The 19,745-nt window shown below is 39.6% G+C and overlaps 1 protein-coding gene across 1 annotated transcript in view; it reads left to right on the forward strand.

Annotated features, from left to right (window-relative positions):
* The window catches only part of LOC108896858 (MAM domain-containing glycosylphosphatidylinositol anchor protein 2), a 161,899-nt gene that overhangs the window by 39,896 nt on the left and 102,258 nt on the right, over positions 1 to 19,745 (forward strand). Inside the window, 1 exon segment of the mRNA XM_051071963.1 lies at positions 14,759 to 14,898. Coding sequence (XP_050927920.1) covers positions 14,759 to 14,898 — 140 coding nt within the window.

Consider the following 19,745-nt stretch of genomic DNA (forward strand, 5'->3'; position numbering starts at 1 on the left):
CCCATCCATTGGGTTGAGCTTTATTCCTAATGCCTCTCCAACTGCAGGGGGAAGTAGATCTTATTCAATTGGATGTCAGTTTAGTGCTACTCACAAAAAAATATTTTTTATTTGCCCCTAAACATCTGCACTTTGTTAAGCTGAGCAGAGGCTTCAGAGAACCATCAGTTGTTTGAGTAAAATTATAGTGTGAGACTTTCCCCATATTGCATTTAGCTTTATTTTTCATTCTTTTCTCTTTAACTTTCTATACTACATACTTTTCTTTTTGATGAGTTCAGTAGACTTGAACCACAAATCTTACTTGTGTTTTTATTACATTTCAAAATCAGCTGGGAACAGCATTTAGAGTGTTTGAATTTTGCTGTAATTCAGCACATTTCTGTTTGCTGTGGTAGCACGTGTAGCAAGAGATAGGTGTCAGGGTCTGTTTTAAATACAGAACAGCAATCACATATTTTAAGCTGTTACAAGTCTGGATTAAAAGAAAAAATTCTGCCACCAGGCTGCAGCTATGCTGACTTAATAAAAGGTTTTTCATGGGTGAACACCCAAAAATGTACTGTCGTTCCATGCTGACGTTATCTTTTTCAGAGTCACAATTTTCAGGTTTATATGATTGGAATAGTGGGAGTGAAGGACTTAAAAAAAAAAAAAATCATGTTTGATAATATTGTTTGATATTTGGTCAGCTACAGACCATAAAAATATGATATTTTTAGGCTGTAATATAAATAGGGTTCTGTGGTAGAGCTGAAGCTATTAGTTGATTAATCAATTAGTTGATCGACAGAGAATTAATTAGTCAATCAACTGAAAAAATGCCAGTCATATATTTATACATTATACATATACATTTTTTTTTTCTTTTTTCTTTGTCTTGTATGCTACTAAATTGAAACAATTCACTGATTAATTTCAGTCAATCTACTCTCTAATGTGAGTATTTGTTGCTTGTCGATGTTTTTTTTTTATCATTACAGAAACTAAATATTTGGTTTTGGGCTGTTGGTCAGATCTAATTTTAACTGAAGATGTCACTTTTGGATCTGGGAGACTATAATTGCCGTTCTTTACTTTTCCCTGGCATTTCATAGACAAAGGATTCATAAAAAAAATATGTGCAGATTCATTGATAATACAAATAATCCTCAGTTGCAGCCCTACACAAGATGTTAAATATATTCATGATTCAGTGTGACTTTAACAGTATTAGTAGGTGGTAGTAGTAGATTTGGTTGGTGGGAGGAAGTGGCGCAGATGGGAAGTTTTGGCACATTGTTCCTGAGCACCAAACAGCAGTGATGGCATACCCTATTAGCCTTCCACTGCGCTAGAGTACATCTCTGTCTTTTTCTCTGACACCGCGTGGGCAGCCAAGGACAACAGTCAATGAGCAATATCAATTTACGTAATGGACTATTAAACAATGTGCTTAACATTTAGAATTGCTACACTGACGTTCAGTGGGAGTGTGTGCCAGGAAGTCCACAGCCATGATAACCACCTTGTGAAATGAAACACATTAGCCTGCTCTGCTGCCTCTTACTCACTCTAGCTCCTTCTCCTCCTACAGTTGGTTGTCTGACCCGACACATGTGCCCTACTTACTCTCCCTTCACTTGCCTTTTGCTCTGCGTATGACTGTGTATCAAAATAACAATTAACTGTTACATGTGCTGCATTTACGCCAAGCATCCCCCTGCGATCCATCTCATTACATGTTTTTACATGCAAGTCTTCAAATAAGCCAGATATTTCTTCTGTTATTTTCTCACTGGCTGACTAATTTCTCGTCTAGTTGGATGTCTGTACATAACAAGTTTTTATTTATTTATTTATTTTATTGCATCAGTAACTCACAGCAATGGATTTATTTGTTTTTGCTCAGACAAAATCTTTGAAGACTTTCTAAAAGTAGCGCTCTGCCTGTCTCCCTCTGTCTCTTTTTTCCTCTCTCTGTTTGTTCTCTATACTGGAGTCAGTCTTAGAAGGTAAACATAGTGTTCGTACTAACTGACATTCAGACAAACAGGAACAAATATATTGAATATGAACACCGTTTTAATTGATGTGAATTACTAGACTCATCAGAGCCATGTGAATGGTAAATTAAATCAGGTGTATTATTGTGGTAATGCAATTGATTAAGCCACGATCCAGTTGCATGGTCCATTCAGAGAATAATTGTGTTTGATGGATGAGGTGCCAAGTGCTTTATGAGGTGCATTTGAAAATTATACTGTAAAAGGTCTTTGTACTGAGAGAAGGAACAGTTAGGGTAAAGAGATGGCGTAAGTGAGAGAGCTAAGTTTTTTAATAAGGCAGAAATCTATCAGAGTCTGTTCCACGTCTGGTCCAATGCACCTAATTTTATACATAAATGTACTATTTTGACAAATGTAAAATAAGTTTACAAACTGTAGTAGTCACCTATTGATTTTTTAACCATTACTTATTTCGTAAAACTCAAGAAATTCCCTCATATTTCATACATCCCACCCAGTGCAGGCTTCATTGGTGTCCATTGACCAAATATACTGAGGCAGCAGCAGTGTGTGCCTTGCTCAAGGGTACTTTAAAACAGATTCTGAAGGAGGGCAGAGTGTGACTCATTCCCTTCGCCCACCCACGTCTCCCCAGCCCATCTAGAACTGATGATATTAGAGAAGCCCATTTCCCTTCCTGCAGGCTACAGCCACTGATATAAAGCCTTCTGTTAGCACTTCAGTGTTGAGAATATGATTCTATTTGAATTTTTAGAGCACTTGTAAGATAATTTAACCCTTATTTCAACTAATCCTAATATAAAGAAGCACATTTTCCATTAGTAGAAACAGCTTAGTTTTTGGTCACTATCGTGTACTGTAGACATCAGCAGTGACAATGCAATATTACAATACATTCTAAATATGTAGTTGTTATATAATATACAAAAAAATGATTTTTGTGTCAGTGCCCTAAAAGTGATTAGGTGGGCACATTTGCTGGATTTCTACCTAAAATACATCACACAGATTTGGAAATTATATTGATATTCTTTTAGTATCCATTTGCTTTTAAAGATTCTTTCCAGACGTGTAAAGATGCTTTGAATAATAATTTGTTTCTAAAACCATAAATTACATTCACTCCCTCTCCCTTATTGGAAGAACCAAAGATGCTATTGAAGATATATTGTGTTTTACTGTTTGTGTGGCTTCTGTTTACGTCAGTCACACCCAGGCTAATGGGTGGTACACATGCAGTTTCAGGTGGCCACTGTCAGTGAACAACTTGTATCGAATTACACAGTGCAGTCTTATCTATGTAACAAGGCTTATGAGGATCTTATTTCAAAAACCCTCTCGCTTACTTTACAACTTTTTTTTTTTTCACCAGTTGTGGTTTGTCATGCACTGGTGAGCAAAGCACTGTAAGGTGGGAAAACAGAGGCACAGTATAAAAGGCATTCTTTGAATAAAAGATCAGCACATCTGTTCTTGTAATACCTTCTACCATGATACACTTATGTAGTTTAACAGAGTCTCTCTTCCAGTCAGGGGTTATTATTGCTTTAAGTGAAATTACAATTTGGAATACATACACGTCAGTTGTAGAAGAGTAATTTCACCCAGTGTACATATTTTGTATTTTAGTTAACAAAATTTTTCCTCTTCTTAATCTTCTTCTTCTCCTCTGCTTCCCTTCGTTAAATGTCCTGGTCAGTGCATATGAGCTATCTTACTTAAGTTTTTCACCCAAATGTAGAAAATCTCCTAATGAGGCTTCAGACACTGCTATTTTTCATCTTCATCATTTCGGCGAGCTGTATTTAACATCACATTGAATAAGCACCCTTCAGTTAACAAGACTCAGTGGAAAAATTTCAAATTCATTAAATCTCAAAAACTCTCAGACCAAATTAATTTGCACAAGACTGTAACAGTTTGTGTGTGTGTTTTGTAACATGACAGTACGTGCCTAGACAGTAAGGTTGTGCTATTGTGTAGCTAACATGAACTAAAAAGGCATTTCCCAGGTCTGTGCTGCTGATATTGGAAGACCTGTAGCCCTCATTTCCAAGAGCAGAGCTCAGTGAGAGATCTCTAAAACCCATTTCCTGCCTGGCTTAAAATAATGAGGCGTTAGAGCCTGCTGGCAAGGCTTAGCTGAACACCGCCCCAATGGAAAAGTTATGGATGGTATACAGTCACACACTCGCTAACACACACACTCACATGCACACTCAAAGACATGGACATATGCCCCCTGGAGGTGTTATGGATAGCTGCATATTGCAAAGCCAGCCAGCAGGCAGCACTGTCAGCCATCCTGTGCTGTGGGCATTGATAGGACAATCAGTTCTCTCTGGAGTTGCCACAGCCAATCGTGAGACAGTTACTTGGCGGGCAGCACCCAATCTTCTGAGGTTTGCCAGATACTCTGTCCTCAGTGAGCTGGTTGTTGGCTCGCCACTAGCCAACCATAAAGGAAGCTGCTGCCTTGCGTCAGCCAATGGTGTGAGTGTTGGCCAGAGTTAGGCCTATCAACAGAGAACCTGCTGCACAGTTACAGCCAATCTGGGCTTTATCCTTCCCTACAGATGTCCGATTAGTGTTGTTTAGGGAAATCAAACTGCCACAACAGGCCTACTATGCCAGTGTGGTACCGTGAATGGAGAGACTGGTAGAATGGGATAGGAAAAACCCACAAAAGCTTACCAAACTGTAACACTGTGATACTCTGTCAGTGTGTGTTTGACTGTGTATCACTGATGGTAGGCAAAGTGTAGCTTCACACCTCAGCCTAATGACCTTTGTTAATAATACCATGAGCTAGCAGGCACTGCTTAGCTGTCGAGGTCTTTCTTTAATAAGATTCTAAATTTACCAGCATGTACTCGTAAAGGCCTATAAGTTTTATTCCTCATAAAACTGTTCTGGCTTATGCGAGCCAAGGACATGTTCAATGAACTCTGGTCATGTTCCATTTAATGGGCCTATGTCGCCTTAAGTTGACATAGGCATTAGATCAGATGACAGTGCAGAGGCTTTACTACTACTCAAGCATTCTGTTTCCACTGAAATACATTAGTACTATTAGTATGTGTGTGTATGTGTTTGTGTGTTATTGTGCACATTTTATGTTGTTCTACCAAATCTATATTTTTTCAGGCACATTTAGCACTTGTTCAGCATTGCAATTTTAATAAAACTAGACTTTACACTAGTAAAGTCCTTTCCTTTTCCTTTTTTTTTACAGCACATTTAAGGACCAACTAGGCAAATACTTCTGTAGATCTGTGTAGCTGTGCAACTTTTTTATCTCACCGTATTTAACAATATTATGTTTACTGTAGTCAAACAGAGCTCTTAAAATATGATGCTATGTTAGTTCCCTGAGAAGCCTGAGGATATATCAAACTATACTTATAGAAAGAAGTTGACATTTTCTAATTATCACTACTTCATATTATGTTGGGAAAGGCGCAGAGATTAACACTATACCTGACCTTTTTCACAGAAGACATTTTGTCGTACATAGCTGCAAATGCACAAATGTAATTAATAAAAATTGCGGCTCCATATAATTTACAGAGCTACAGAGCCCTGGCATTGTGCATGTTGGCTCACTAGCATGGCTTAGTACAGAGCCATTACTAATGATATTAGCTACACCTGTGCTTTCCCTGCTATGATAAGTCAGAATGTTTACTGTGAGAAAGTTCTGTATCTCAATTTCACGTAAAAAGTCTAATATATCCTTTTTTTTTTTTTTTTACTCTTTTGGCAGTGCTGGTTGCCAATTCTCTAAAACTGTGATTTTTAAAGAATTGTCTAAGAGGAAGTATGTTGTTAACACTGTTCTTGCATTGCTGCACAGTCTTGGCTGTGCCAGTAAACCTTCAAGCCGAATGGCTAGGACGTATACCACACAGGCTTTAGTGCCCTGAGCAGCTGGTCCCCAGATCGACTCCTGGTCCTGCTGGACCCTTACTGCATGTCATTCCCCTACTAGCTCTCCATGTTTCCTGTCCTATCTGAATATAGGTGGAAAAAAGCCCCAAATGATAATAATAATTTTTTTTTAAAAATGGTGAAAAATGGCCCCTATACTTATGGTCATTTTGTCCCACCAACAGATCAAAACCCAAAGATATTCAGTTATAGAATATAGATATTCAGACAAATAAAGCCACCAAATACTTACATCTGAGAAGCTAGTTTTGGCAAATGTTCATCATATTTGCATAAAAATTATCAATTAATCAATCAATTAATTGATTAGCAAAGTTTTTTTGATGTAAGTTATTTTTAATTAGTGAATCAGGTACCAGACTAATTGTTACAGCATTGGTGCAGAAAACTGTCAAAAATGTTATGCATTAAATATAATCTACTGAAGTTAGATGCCCAAAGTGCTGGTATAGTGGTACAGTGAATCCAAGATGGTGGATTGAATGTACTGAGTTAGATGTATTCATGTGCTGAACAAAATAAAACCTCAGTGTTGCATTAGGTAACTTCTCCTTGTTTGGTTTGGTTGGTTTGATGCTTACATTGTGTGTAGGCAGCAGGCTCTCACAGCCTTGATGAGCTAACAACCGCTGTATGTTTCAGCACCATGGACAGAGACAGTACTGTCCCAGCAACCAAACACCTCACAGCACCTCACAGTTTCAAACTAAAACATTTGATGTGGAGTTAAACCAAGTATTTAATCTTTAATTAATGCATCAGCTGAAACCAGGCTCATTTGTGTCACTCCCATGCAAACCTCATGTATGACATCAAGCTTGTATGAACATAATGCAATCTGTATGCAGTCAAGCTCCATAACCCCTGCTGTGGACTGTTGTAATGTGGGAGCAGGGATGAATCTGTCCTCCAAATCTCCCCACCTTCACCCTCCACAGTCATTTCTCTTTTCTCTCTTTCCATCTCAGCAGGGCTTTGGCAGGTTCACACTGGCCTAATTTTAGAGTAACAAGGTGTGCGTGTCAGCCTGTGTGTGCATGGGTATGTGTTTGTATGATTGTGTGTGTGTGTGTGTGTTTGTGTGTGTGTGTATGTCTGTATTGCCCAGCTATAAATAGCACTTCTGAAAGGCACAGCTGTGCATAGTTGTTATGTTCTCTTATGTCCATGTCCATTGAATGATTGGACAAACAGACCCCTCTCCTGTGTTAATGAGCTTTCTCAACTCAAGTACCCAATTTATAACAGTAAGGTTCTTTTTGTCTCCTTGTGCCACAAAAAGACCACCTTACATTCCTCTCTTGATTTTAATAATGCCTATCTTTTCTTTCTACTGAGCTGCACAAACATGTTGTTTTTTCTGTGAAGCTGCAGTTCTCTGCTTTGTATGAACTCTGTGTTTTTCAGCTCAACAGTACACACTGTGTGATAGATGATCTGTGCTGATAGTGCGAGGCCGGATCTATACCAAGTCTCATTTACAATAACAGTGTAGGCCGAGGAGTGCAGACGAGTGCATTACAGTGTGTAATCGATACGCTCTGACAACCCCTGATGTAATAATATGCATGTGCTGCTGGCAAACCATTTGGAGGCTTTACACACATGGATGACCTCATGGATGAGCTGCTTCTCAATTATACAGCGGGAAGGGCCGGGTGTAGTGTAAGCTTACACTTTCCAAAGTGTAAGGCATAGGGGAAAGCACAGAAAATAATAGAATTCAGTGTGTGATGCCTTTGGCAATGGACCATGTTTACCAATTTTCAAAGATAAAATCCATTGAATGGACAATGTTCTGCATCATCTGAAAGGACATAGCAAATACTGTTTCTAACCATAACATCACTCAGGTTCCAGTTTAATATGGATGCAGTGTGATTCAGTACCTCCTACAGATCTGGTGAACTACAACATGGCTGCTGTAGAATTATTATAGTTTTACTGTAAAGGTATTGCCAGCTGAGTTAGTCATGCTCCTCTCTCTTAAAGCTCCCTTATCAATACTTTTACATTAATAATGAACCAAATTGCTCTGTGTGAAGTCAAAGGAGTAACTCCCTGGACTCTGCAGTTACTCTCAGCCTTGTGGAGAGTTTTAACTATCTTTCACATATGATTTTTGTTTTACATGCTATTTCGGTTCACTCTCACCACTCCCCTCAACCCCCCCTGTCCCCCTGGACAAACGAACAAACTATTTACCAGTTATAACTGGTGAATAAAGTAGAGCGTTTAGCAGATAAATAGGAGTTAGTGTAGACCAAAACAGAGCTAAACGGAGAGTGAATATTGGTCTTAACATATGCCAGGTGTCCACAAACACAACTTCCAGTGAGTGCTAATGTTGCTTTGTGCCTGCTGGACTTGTGAATAAGCAACTGTGTGCTGATAGCCTAAAACTAATTATTATTAAGGATTACAAATAAAAAGTCTAATTTATAAACATACCTTTGCTCAGCCTTACTTAGTGTGGTATGACCACCAGTTTGTGGTGGCTAATGTTACTTAATGTTTACTCTGTTTGTCTAATGTTATGACTTTTCTGTACATGTGCCATGGTCCAGTATATGTACTGCTCACCATGGTGACTCTCAAGTAGTAAAAATGTGGAAGTTGAAACTGCAGCAGACACATCTCAGGTCTTGTATAATTCTTTGGTTTAGTCCTGTTGTTCGAGTGAACAGCGGTGACTCGAGACAGAAGTCTGGTATGAATGGGTCAAACACAGGACAAATATGTGTTCATTATCCCTCATGAATTCCAGGTTTGTATGTAAAAACAGCATTAATTAACAATAGGTGTTGGTATTACAGTACTTGACAAGCTTGAGCAATCTTTTTTCAAAACCCATCATTTTGAGAGCATATGGCAAACATCAAACACAACTGTGCTGACTTGTTTGAACAGCTTAATGATGCTGAACTTATTTCTGTGTTATCACTAAGCTTTTTTTATGTTGGCATCGTGCAGTTTTATCATACCACTAAAATTGTCTTTCTCCCCCTCAGTCCCTTTATAACCAACTAGAAGTTTATTTCCGGTGGTCCTGGCACAGAATTGATAATGAGCTTGGTGTGATAGCAAAAACAGTTATTTTTTAAATTGTCACTGCATGCATATTGCTTATGTTTTTCTCCTTCTGTTTCGTACTCGCTCCTGTTTCTCTCTATCTGGCTGGCCCATTCTGAGAAGGTGATTACGGAGCCAGAAAACTAGCAGGATATGGTTAGTGGTCCTCAGGGGTTGGTCTGAGGACATTAAGCCCACAGCGACAACGAGCCCCAGCTGTTGGAGTTTTTTTCACATTCATTTGTTTGTCAAATTTAGAGTCTCTACCATTGCCAAGAACCCCCTCTGCCACTCAGGCACTCCAGAACTGTGGTGACAAGGCTGCTTTTAGCCAAATCCAATTTAATCTCCATTGGCGGTAGTGGATAAAGCTGTCTCCATATCCCCCAACTGAGGCCAAGGAAGGCTAGGCACTCCACTGGGAGCTGCTCATTCAACACAAGGACATAATGCACACTCAAACACAACTTAGCACATGCACACACACACACATGCACATGTTCAGACAAGATGAAGAGAAAGCATTAAACCAACAGTGTAACGTGCATAGTCATATGTGGAGAGGCACTCTCTTGTTCTCCTCCCCTCTCCTACCTTTTCTCTCCCCGTTGTGTGTTTCTGCAGAGGGGAAAGTGATGTCACTGTTATGGAAATGAGATAATGAAATGAAAAAAAGAGAGGCACATCTGAGACTTCTGCTTCTAGCCCACAGCTCCTCCGCTTCCTTTTTTTCCCTTTTAACTTTTAGCTATCAGGAAGCTGTGTGTGTATGTGTGTGAGTGTCTGTGCCTGCAGATGGCTGGATGGTTGGCGACGTACAGGGGAGTGACATTACACCCGGAGATGCGCATTTATGCAAATTTAATATCTTAACCCACAGGTTCATGACAACATTTGCTCAACATTTGCAACAGCAACATTTAATCACAAGTGCTTGTAGAGCAAATAAACAAGTGATTTTGGAATAACTCTGCATTAGTTTGACTGTAAAGATCCACTCAGTATTAAGCATTGATTTTTCCTCTCCTGCTGTTTTGCACTTTTCACATCAGTGTGAGTGGCAGATGTGCTTCTTATGCCAATGCTAATTCTCCAACTGGCAGAAAAAAACAAGATCAGAAAAAAAACCATCTAATTAACATCCAAATGTGCCACCAGCAGAATAGTTTTTTTCAGCTCATTGCTCCCAAATGACCTCTGCTCTGCTGTTCAACCTGCATGACCACTCATTCATTTAACATCTTGTAATTTTGCTCTGGAGGGATGTAACCTCGTACTGACAGAAGGATCAGAAGAGGTAGCAAAATTGATTATTGATTAATTGACCATAAACATGCATGTGTAACTTTGTAATAGGATTTTAAAGAATGTTGTAGGATGCCACTGTTGATACAAACAGAAGGGGACTGCTGGGGGTTGATTAATTGCACATCCTCTGATGTTTTATTCTATTTTATGCATTTTATACTTCTGCTCCTCTACTTAATTTATCTGACAGTAAGAGTTACTTTATATACAAACTATATGAACCAATTATAAAAGAAATGCATGGTTATAGTTTAAAATAACCTGACATTATATACAATGGTTGCAATAATCTTGAGTCTAACCAGTTAAAACACCAAAATATTGCTTACAAATTAGTAATAATCTTCCAGTAATGGTATGTACTGTATGTGTTGATGCTCTGCATGGGGCCATTCTGTACACTAAGTATTTTTACTGTCAATACTTTTTGTGTGTTTAGCTGATACTACTTCTGTACTTTTCTGTAAAGCTACCACATGGAGTTTTTGACCACTTGTGGGGCTATAGAGCAGTGTTTTGACAAGTGCATGTCTGCTTTGTTCGGATGCACTCAAGCACACAGACGACACAGTTCACAGTTCTATGCTTTTTCGCTAATTGACAGTTGGTGGTGGTAGTATGCTAAGAAATGTAGCAATGCACCAACAAAGGCAGTGAAGGAGAAGACTGCTAGCAAGTGAATAAGGATGTAAGCAATACACAATTGAAACATTAAAAAAAAGGCTTTTATGAAGAAGGAAATACTTCTAGCATAGACATAATGCATTTTGTTTGGAAATGGCCAGTAGTAAACACAACTTTTGTCGTTTACAAGAAAACTCCACAAGGCGCCTTTAAGGATCATTACAAGAGCAGGGCTTTTACTTGTAGCAGAGCATTTTGTACATTGCAGTAACTCTACTTTTGCAAATATAATGAATCTTAATGCTTCTCTCACCACTGAAGACTGATTGAAATAGTACCTTTGTTGATTCAGGAAACAAGGCACAAATGTAGCAAATGTGTAAATGCTGATTGTTTTGTCAGCGTGTTCTAGAATTAAAAGTAGATTAAGTTATTATAAGCTGCCTGAGCTAAGCCTTTGCAAAACAATTGTTGCAATTTCATACATCATTACTTCCTTTACCATTGGACATTACATGAATTTAAAGAAAACCCTTATTGATCCAAAAACCTGACATTTTCATAACACTTCCACAGTGTATGAGGATCCCAGTCGACATAATGAACTTGTATGGGATGCATTTAAGATGTTAAGGCGTATAACCCGCTGTGTCCATCCTGCTGTGATGTATTCAAAGCTTTGTCTATCATCCGTAACCCGTCTGCCAGGACATCTTTTATCTCAGACCTGTCAGTGCGTTGACATCTCACTTTATGCAGCAACCCCAAATCCCACAGCATTAATGTCTCATTATCCATTCTTTAATATCTTTTCTGAAAATACTATGAATAGTTACTGTCAGTAGGCTATCAAGCGGCTTCATGAAAACTAAACAAACAGGAAATTATGTGGTAATGACGGGGGTTTTAGTCCATGCCTTGGGCCAAGTGATTTGAAAGAGCAGATCTTAGCTATGCAAGGATATGTGGGACTGTGAGAACATTACTGTGCTCATTATGTATGCTTAAGACGGGAGTTATTTGCTTTTGTTGCTGTAAGCTTAGTGTTTGTATGTGTTAAGAGAAAGTGTATGTTTATGTGTGTGTGTGTGTGTGTGTGTGTGTGTGTGGCAGTTGCAGTAGCAGCTATAGCAGCTGAAGATCATTAATTACGGGTGTTTCCCTACTTTCCTCCAGGACTGATAGTATGCTGCAGAGATACTGGCTCACTGGAGTAAATGGCATTAGTACTTTGTTCGGCTAGTGCCCAGGGGTCTTGTTTCTAAGCCTTTTTTGTTTTAAGTGGCAGCCTTGCGTGAAGCTCCCTTACACTCAGCCTATTGCTCAAGCCTTTATCCCCCCCTATGGAATTCACCACCAGTGTATTCATCTCCAAATGGAGAAAAGGAGACGATCAAGGGTAAGAGCAAGAACAGTCCAACAAGGCTTTATGAGTAGCCAGTTAGTGCCTGTACCAGCATTCATCAATCTGCGTAGCATTTAGACAGGCAGGACAAGCAGGACGGGGGGCATTACACTAACAAGCTGAATGAGACAAACAGCATGGTTGGTAACAGGGAGGGACAAGTGGTTAGCGCGTGGCTAAGGATACACTCTGGCTGAGACTCCCAATGCAGCGTTAGGGAGGAGTGTCGCCATGCTCATTAGCATCGCAGCCTGGATAGAGGTAGAGCTGAGTCTGCTGCCGGGGCTGAGTCTGGCGAGACAAGCCCACACAGGAAGCTGCTCCTCCAACATGAAAGGCGCACTACAGTCCTTGTGATTCCTGCCTGATTTTTTATTTTTTTTCCCACCAATTTGTACTCCTCCTCCTAATCATATCCCGTATCCGCTCTCTAAATCATCTCATCCCAAACCTCTTCTCTAATCATGTAAGTTGGAGAGGAAGAAATGCTTAACAGATGTCTAGTATTGTCAGGGGTCGGTTACATGCTACTGCGCTTTCACAGCTCAGTGGAACTGAGCGGTTTGGGCGGTTTACCTAAGATCGCTTGTTCCTCCCTTCAGTTCAACACTCACCACTTGTGTCTCACTCTATGTTGGTGTGTAGATAGACTTAAATGGCCTTGTGGTCTCATGAGGGTCAACTAAGTGGTGGAGAGAAACCAGTGTGGTGATTACAGCTGTGGACAGACAGCTGTGGGTAGTTTAAAACCCTGAACTTGTACTGCAGTGTGGCCTGTGCTGCAAAATAGTGAATTTAATTAGCCCATATTGCAGTTTCTGGCATTTTTATATCCCTAATTGCATTACATTAGAAAATTATGCTAAAATGAATGTGCTAAATGATGAGTTCTGTTCCAAAATGAGATCCACCTATTTAAATATGGACACCCTGTCTCCATATGGTCTAATGACAGCTGAGAATATTTGAGGTTTTTTTGTACTTAAACTCCTCAGGCACGTAATTACACTTAGTTGTAAATTCATTCTGATATATTCCCAGAGCAAGGAAGAGAGGAGGATAGGAAGAGATACTGAGAGAAATTACTTGTCTTGCGACCTATCATCAGTTGTTTACAGTTGGTCATCTTCTTGACACTGCATCTGAATTACTGCTACATACACTGGCTAATTTAGTTAAGATGCAAATTGAGTGTCACTTTGATTCAAATTGGAGTGATATTGATTGGTTATTGCTTCTGCCACAACTACCTTGTCTATTTTTCTCATTTTTCTATGAAGATTAGATCAGAACCGTGTTCCATGCCAAGAAAGGTCTGCAGGTACTGTGGAGGGTCAATAGGTCATTTGACAAGGTCAAATATTGACTCAAAATGACAGAAATAGATCAAGAAAGAAAAACAATGTGTGGCCTCTTGACACCCCTTGTGATAAGAGCACTCTTGAAGCAGCATCAGTCAATCTTAAAAATAACTTTGTTAAAGGCCCAATCTGTCATGTTTGATCACAAATAACCACACAAATTTTAAATATATTCTCTAACACTAATGAATTGTACACAGGGAAAATCAGCATATGTTATTATAATTGAAATTATAGGAAAACTTTACTCTTGCATTACAAACATCATAGTTTATTTGCATCAGAAAATGTTAACTTAGACATGTTGTCACTGTATTGAAAGTCCTGCTAATTATGAGTGTGACAAGTTTACTTTATTGTGTTTTGATTTTTGGTGGTGGAATGACTTCTTGTTCTGTGGAGTGTGCCTTTTCATTATGCTTAAATGCATGGACAGATAAATGCAGTTAATAGGAATATACAGATTCTCTTATTTTTCATCTTTGTAGTGCAAATTAAAAGAAAAAACAAACATAAAACACTGAAAGTCATGGTTGAACTTAAGCACTAACTAATGCTACTAACTGAGAGAAATCATACTTGACTTACAGAATATGATTTACTAAAGAAAAGAAAGGATAAACCTGTCTATTACTTTTTAAAACATGCTTGATGGCAACACACACACACACACAGTACAAGTCATGTCTGTGAAACTGCTACTCTTATCAAATTACTTCTGATTAAAACTACACATTTGTAAGGCAGCGAATCACTTTCCCAAAGAAACTTCCCTCTGTGTTTGAAAAGCTTAACCAAAGTGAATGCTATAAAAGTAAAATATGTGTCAATTCATTTTTTTCTGCTACAAATACATCTGGTTAGTTGTGCATCTGTTGTGCAGCACAAACGTGGCCACAAAGCTTTGGAGGAGGCTTGTTTTAAGTGAGACAACCTCTTAATCAATACGCCATCTGTTGTGCTAAACTACTCACACCTTCAGAACTGACCAGAATGCTAACACACCTTGTGCTTTTTTCCCTCTGCAGCACCTCCGACTGTCCGCATTATACACTCAGGGCATGCCTGTAATGTTGAGGAAGAGAGGCACACTGAGAGAGTCTACACCATCAGAGAGGGAGAGACCCTGGAGCTCACCTGTCTGGTGACGGGACATCCTCGGCCACAGGTAAGGGGCTTGGTACCCATTTATCTGCCCTTTACTGTCAACATGGACGAAAATAGCTTCACAAGGGAATCATGGGATGACATGCTAATTTTGTAGCCCATCTCTCCTTCTGTCTCTCCTTCATCATAGCTTTTTTTTTTTAAATTCTGCCTTAGCGTCATTGAGTGGCAGCAGCTTAAAAGTTTAATCCTTTAATTATTGATGGTTTATTTTTCATTGTGCACCTGCATGTTGATAATGAAAGCCTCCAAGTCTAATGAGAGTGCAGGAAACAAAACAGATGAAACAACATCTGCCAAAACAAAATGTAATGAGTGAGAAACAGGCCACAGTAAAAAAGACTCTGGGTCATGAGAATGCACATGGGTCCTCTGCATCTGAAAAAGAGTTTTTCCTCAAACTCTTTTATTTACTGATGTAATCTGAACTAATTAAAAGACCTTCAACCTTCTTTCTGAAGAAAACAGGCTTTTAATTTTTTATTGCTGTGCCTCTTTCTTATTGCTTTTGTCATCCAAACCTTAGAAATATGTGCGTAAAAAGCGCATTCAACAGACAGAAAACAGCAGAAATGAGATCCCATCTATTCTGTTAGACAAAATACCAACTAATGTGATCCACGCAGGTATAAATGTCAGCTCTGCCACAAATGACCTGACCATCACATTTTGTTCTCGTATTAGTCTGGGCAGGATTTGCACACGCTAACCTTTACAACATTTATCGAATGTTGTTTCCAATTTGCTTGATAACACAAATTACACAGAATTCAGCACTATCTCCAAACAGGACTGAGCTCATTCACATTAATTAATATAATTCCCCTTTTGATCGATAGACAGGGCCATTAGTTTGTACACGTCCCCTCTGGGTGCCAAAGCAGAAGAACATATTGATTTTTATATTTCTATTGAAAAGGTGAGGCCTCTTAAATTAGCAAGACGTTCAGAAATGTTGTTCATCTTCTGTCGTCGCATGTTGGGGGGGGCAAGAGCTTCACACTCATCATCTCTGTCTTTCCTCTTAATTAGAATTTCTGAAAAACAGCAGAGTGAGGGGAGGCGGGGAGCGGAGAGGAGAGTGGGAGATCAAAAGCCCTGCGTATCTGTGGCAGGAGAGGCTGGATCTCCTTTGAAACACAGTCATTATGAGACTCACGCAGATCCCCTGGCACAGCGGGTCTCGGCTGTGTCTCTGCGGACTTTGGGATGTGTCAGCTTTGTCCCCCCTCTGGTAGTGGCATGAGACCGGGGGGCAGCGCACACTCATTCTGAGAGGTTTCGGAAGCCGAGGAGGTTATCTGGGGTGGCAGCAGACCTAAGGCTGGTTTTGTGATGTTGGTGGAAAAACACAAGGGTATGCGACCTCATCGGAAACAGACTCGCAAGTTATTACAGCAATAACAGCTCATCTTTTCGTTAGAATTAAATATTAATCCTCAGAACATGTTCGCAGTCTTTCTTTGCCCCAAAGTTCCACATTTTAATTGAGCTGAGTTTCTTCATCTTTCAAGACATATGTGGGAAAAAATTAATCAGTTCTCTTTGCTAAAGGTTGCGGTGCAGTTTCAGTGTGTCCTGTCTTGATTAATAGGCATATGTTTGGTTTAATTATCGGTGGGGACCTTTTTTTGTCAGACTACCAATATGAACAGTGCACTTCCTCTCTACTTCATTTTCTATGCACATGCATGCATGCATGTGCACATAGTATGCCATACCGTATCTGCTTGTTTAACTTCCCCAAAATGGGAGTTGTGTCAGACAGATGTTTTTCCCTCAAGATATGTTTTCCAATGCTAAATATATCTACATCTAAAAAAATCATATGAGACATTCTCAATAAATATGCTTCAAGAAAATTGATAAAACAACAACCATAGCCATTGTGCTACTCTGTTTCTACCAACCAGTTTCTATAATCCATTGTAAAACTTCATCTGTGCTTCTGTTTGCTTATCATTAAATACAGGGCCTCATACCCCCCACTTTTTGCTTTTGGCATTTTTACCTACAAAACAAAAGTTTGTTGATGTTAAAATTAACTAGCACTCAATTCAAAGTTAAATTCAACTGACAGATGTTAGTTAAACCCGGCAAAGATGTCATTTTTAATCCTCTGATGTTTGAATTGCTTGACTATAAATACCAGCCACTGTTCAGTCCACACACAGGCATCACTGCCAACGCTGTGCTGCAGATAACCGCCAATGCCCAGTACAGCCTGAGGGTTGCCAGATCAACAGGTCAGGCATCCCCCATATCACATTCTTTTTCACTTTGTATTAAAATAGGCCAGTCTTTCAGAGAAAAAAAATACACACACCTGGCAACTCTGCAAAGACCTTACCAGTATCACTATGTGTAGTTTAAATGGGGAACTGTCCCTATCGTCCATACCCAGTCTACACCTGTTTATGAGAAAGTAGCTTGGTCTCACCATGGATTCATTCTCAGTGTTGTTTTCTTGAGCAACTTCCATACTGCAGTATCTTAAACCACACTCACCATCTGGACTGCAGCGTCACAGGGGGCCAAGTCACACTACTCGATCACTGTAAATTGCTTCAATTAGTTCTGCATTAGCAAATCACAAGATCGCTTTTTTCATCATTACTGTCCAGATTTCAGCCTCTTTTCCTGACTTTGAGATACTACTAGCTCCCGTGATAATACATAGACTGAGGGGTGTTGTGCCAAGTATAACATCAGCACCACAAAGGACCAACCACAGAGTAAATGGGGCCACGGTTGGCAATTTCGCCAGCGTTTAATTCTTCACATGTCTATCAATATGCACACTCCTTAAATTACATAGACGCCCCTCAGGCCTTCCTGCTGATGGAGTCTCTGGATTGCGTCCAACCAGGCAGCAGCTACCTCACAGTGGGCCTCTGTTGGCCCTGTGCACATCCTCACACCCACCTTGGAGGAAAAACAGAGGTTTTCTAATAATAAAATCATGTATGCATTCAGCCACACACACACACACACACACACACACACACACGTGGCAGCAGCAACACTTGTCTGCCTCCCCATTTAATTGTCAAATAAATATATGTTCCTGTCAGTCACCCGTACACCGTATAATATGAGCTTTTCCGCTGCTGCCTCGTGGGTTTGGCATTTCAAGGTGTTACTATGGGCTGTGCAGGAAGAACGGGACTGTTGGCATCTGACAGGCTTGGGGGAGGGGGGCACTACACATTCTCATACAAGGGGGCTTCAAAAAGTTCATGGAAAAAGTACATAGCTCAATATCAGTTGGGTTTGATCTTGATTTTGATTTCAATGCACCTGTACGTTCTCGTACTAACGTGTCATAACATGTTCTAACACAAACCCTTAAATGCATGTTGCAATGCAAAAATAAACATCATAAACTTAAACCATTTTTTCCAACTGTCTTTTTTCCACAAACTTTTTGAAGCCCCCTCGCTATATGTGTAGGGCAGAGGTCACTGGAAGGATTTTTAGGACTTTGATGAGACAGAAAATCTTAGTTGTGGCCGGTGCCTTTCCCTCACTCTCTTTTTTTCCTCTAGACTGAAGGGAATCTCATTTTAAGGTATTTTATTTAGTCATAAATCAAAATATTGGAAAAATCATCCTGATGGCCTGAGGATAGCATTGAATGAAAAGTTAACAGATCAACAAAGTTACATCAGCTGATCCTGTGGGGAATATGAATACTTCATCCAAATTTTGTGGCAATCTGTTAGTCAGACAGAGCAATCAATTTAAAAATGTCAGGCCACCGGAGCTTGTGCATTTTCCACTTTTTTGGACAGATTATAGAGTAAAGGATTAATTGATCAGGTGGAGAATGAATTGATCTAATAACTGACAATGAAAATCGATTGTAGCGCCACCTCTATCAAATTTAAATACTCATAAACCCTTTCCCTTTTCTTGCATTCTCTCTTTGTATCTGTAGCTTTGATAACACACAAAAGATCTTGAACAGCTTTAGCTGATACTGCTGCATCTCCCTGCTCTCCATGTCTTTATAAAAGACAAACATGGCCATTCTCACTCTCCCTCTTTTTCTTTCTCTCCATCATCTCTCTATTTGGTGCTGAAATGGATAGTTTAGTTAATCGATTAATGAATAACTGAGTCATTTATTAAGCAAAATTACCAAAAACCAGCTAGTTACAGCCTCTCAAATATGAGGATTTGTCTTTTAAACATTTTCTTGACATTTTATAGATTGGAGGATTGATTGATTAAGCAGAAAATTAGCGAATACATTGATCAATATTGGAAAGAAGTGTTAGATTCAGCCACATCTTCATTAAGTCTAAAGACTAATGAACCATTTTCCTTTGTCTTTATCACTGTCTCGCCCTGTCTTTGTCTCTGCATCAGAACACCATATATACAGCTTCAACTGTTCGCACTTTCATGGTCACTGTCCTTCAGCTTCATTCATTGTCTTTGATGCTATGAACAGACATCAAAGAGTCCCTGATGATGAAGCCATCTGCCCCCGTCTCCCCTGCCCTGGCCTCCATCCATTATGTCCACACTACTTTGTTTGAGTACCAGGCTCCAACAGCCAGCAACACCACACTGCAAACACCTTTTTTTGTTTCAATTATTGGCCAGCCAGATTCAACTCACAGTGCCACGGGTCAGCGAGTACAAATAAGCTAACCTCGGGCCCTGGGACATTTCGCTTTATACAGACCAATTGGAGTATGTGATCTGTTTTGGATGCTCCCATGACAGTTAGCCTACAATGCTGGTGTCTTTAGCAGATGGTGCTTTTTGTGAACATGACCTTGTATTTTTTTCACTGTTTGCCATATAAAGTGCAGCATAGGGACACTGTCTCAGAAT

This window comes from Lates calcarifer, linkage group LG7_1 (genome assembly GCF_001640805.2).
Source record: "Lates calcarifer isolate ASB-BC8 linkage group LG7_1, TLL_Latcal_v3, whole genome shotgun sequence".
Classification (NCBI taxonomy): Eukaryota; Metazoa; Chordata; class Actinopteri; family Centropomidae; genus Lates; species Lates calcarifer.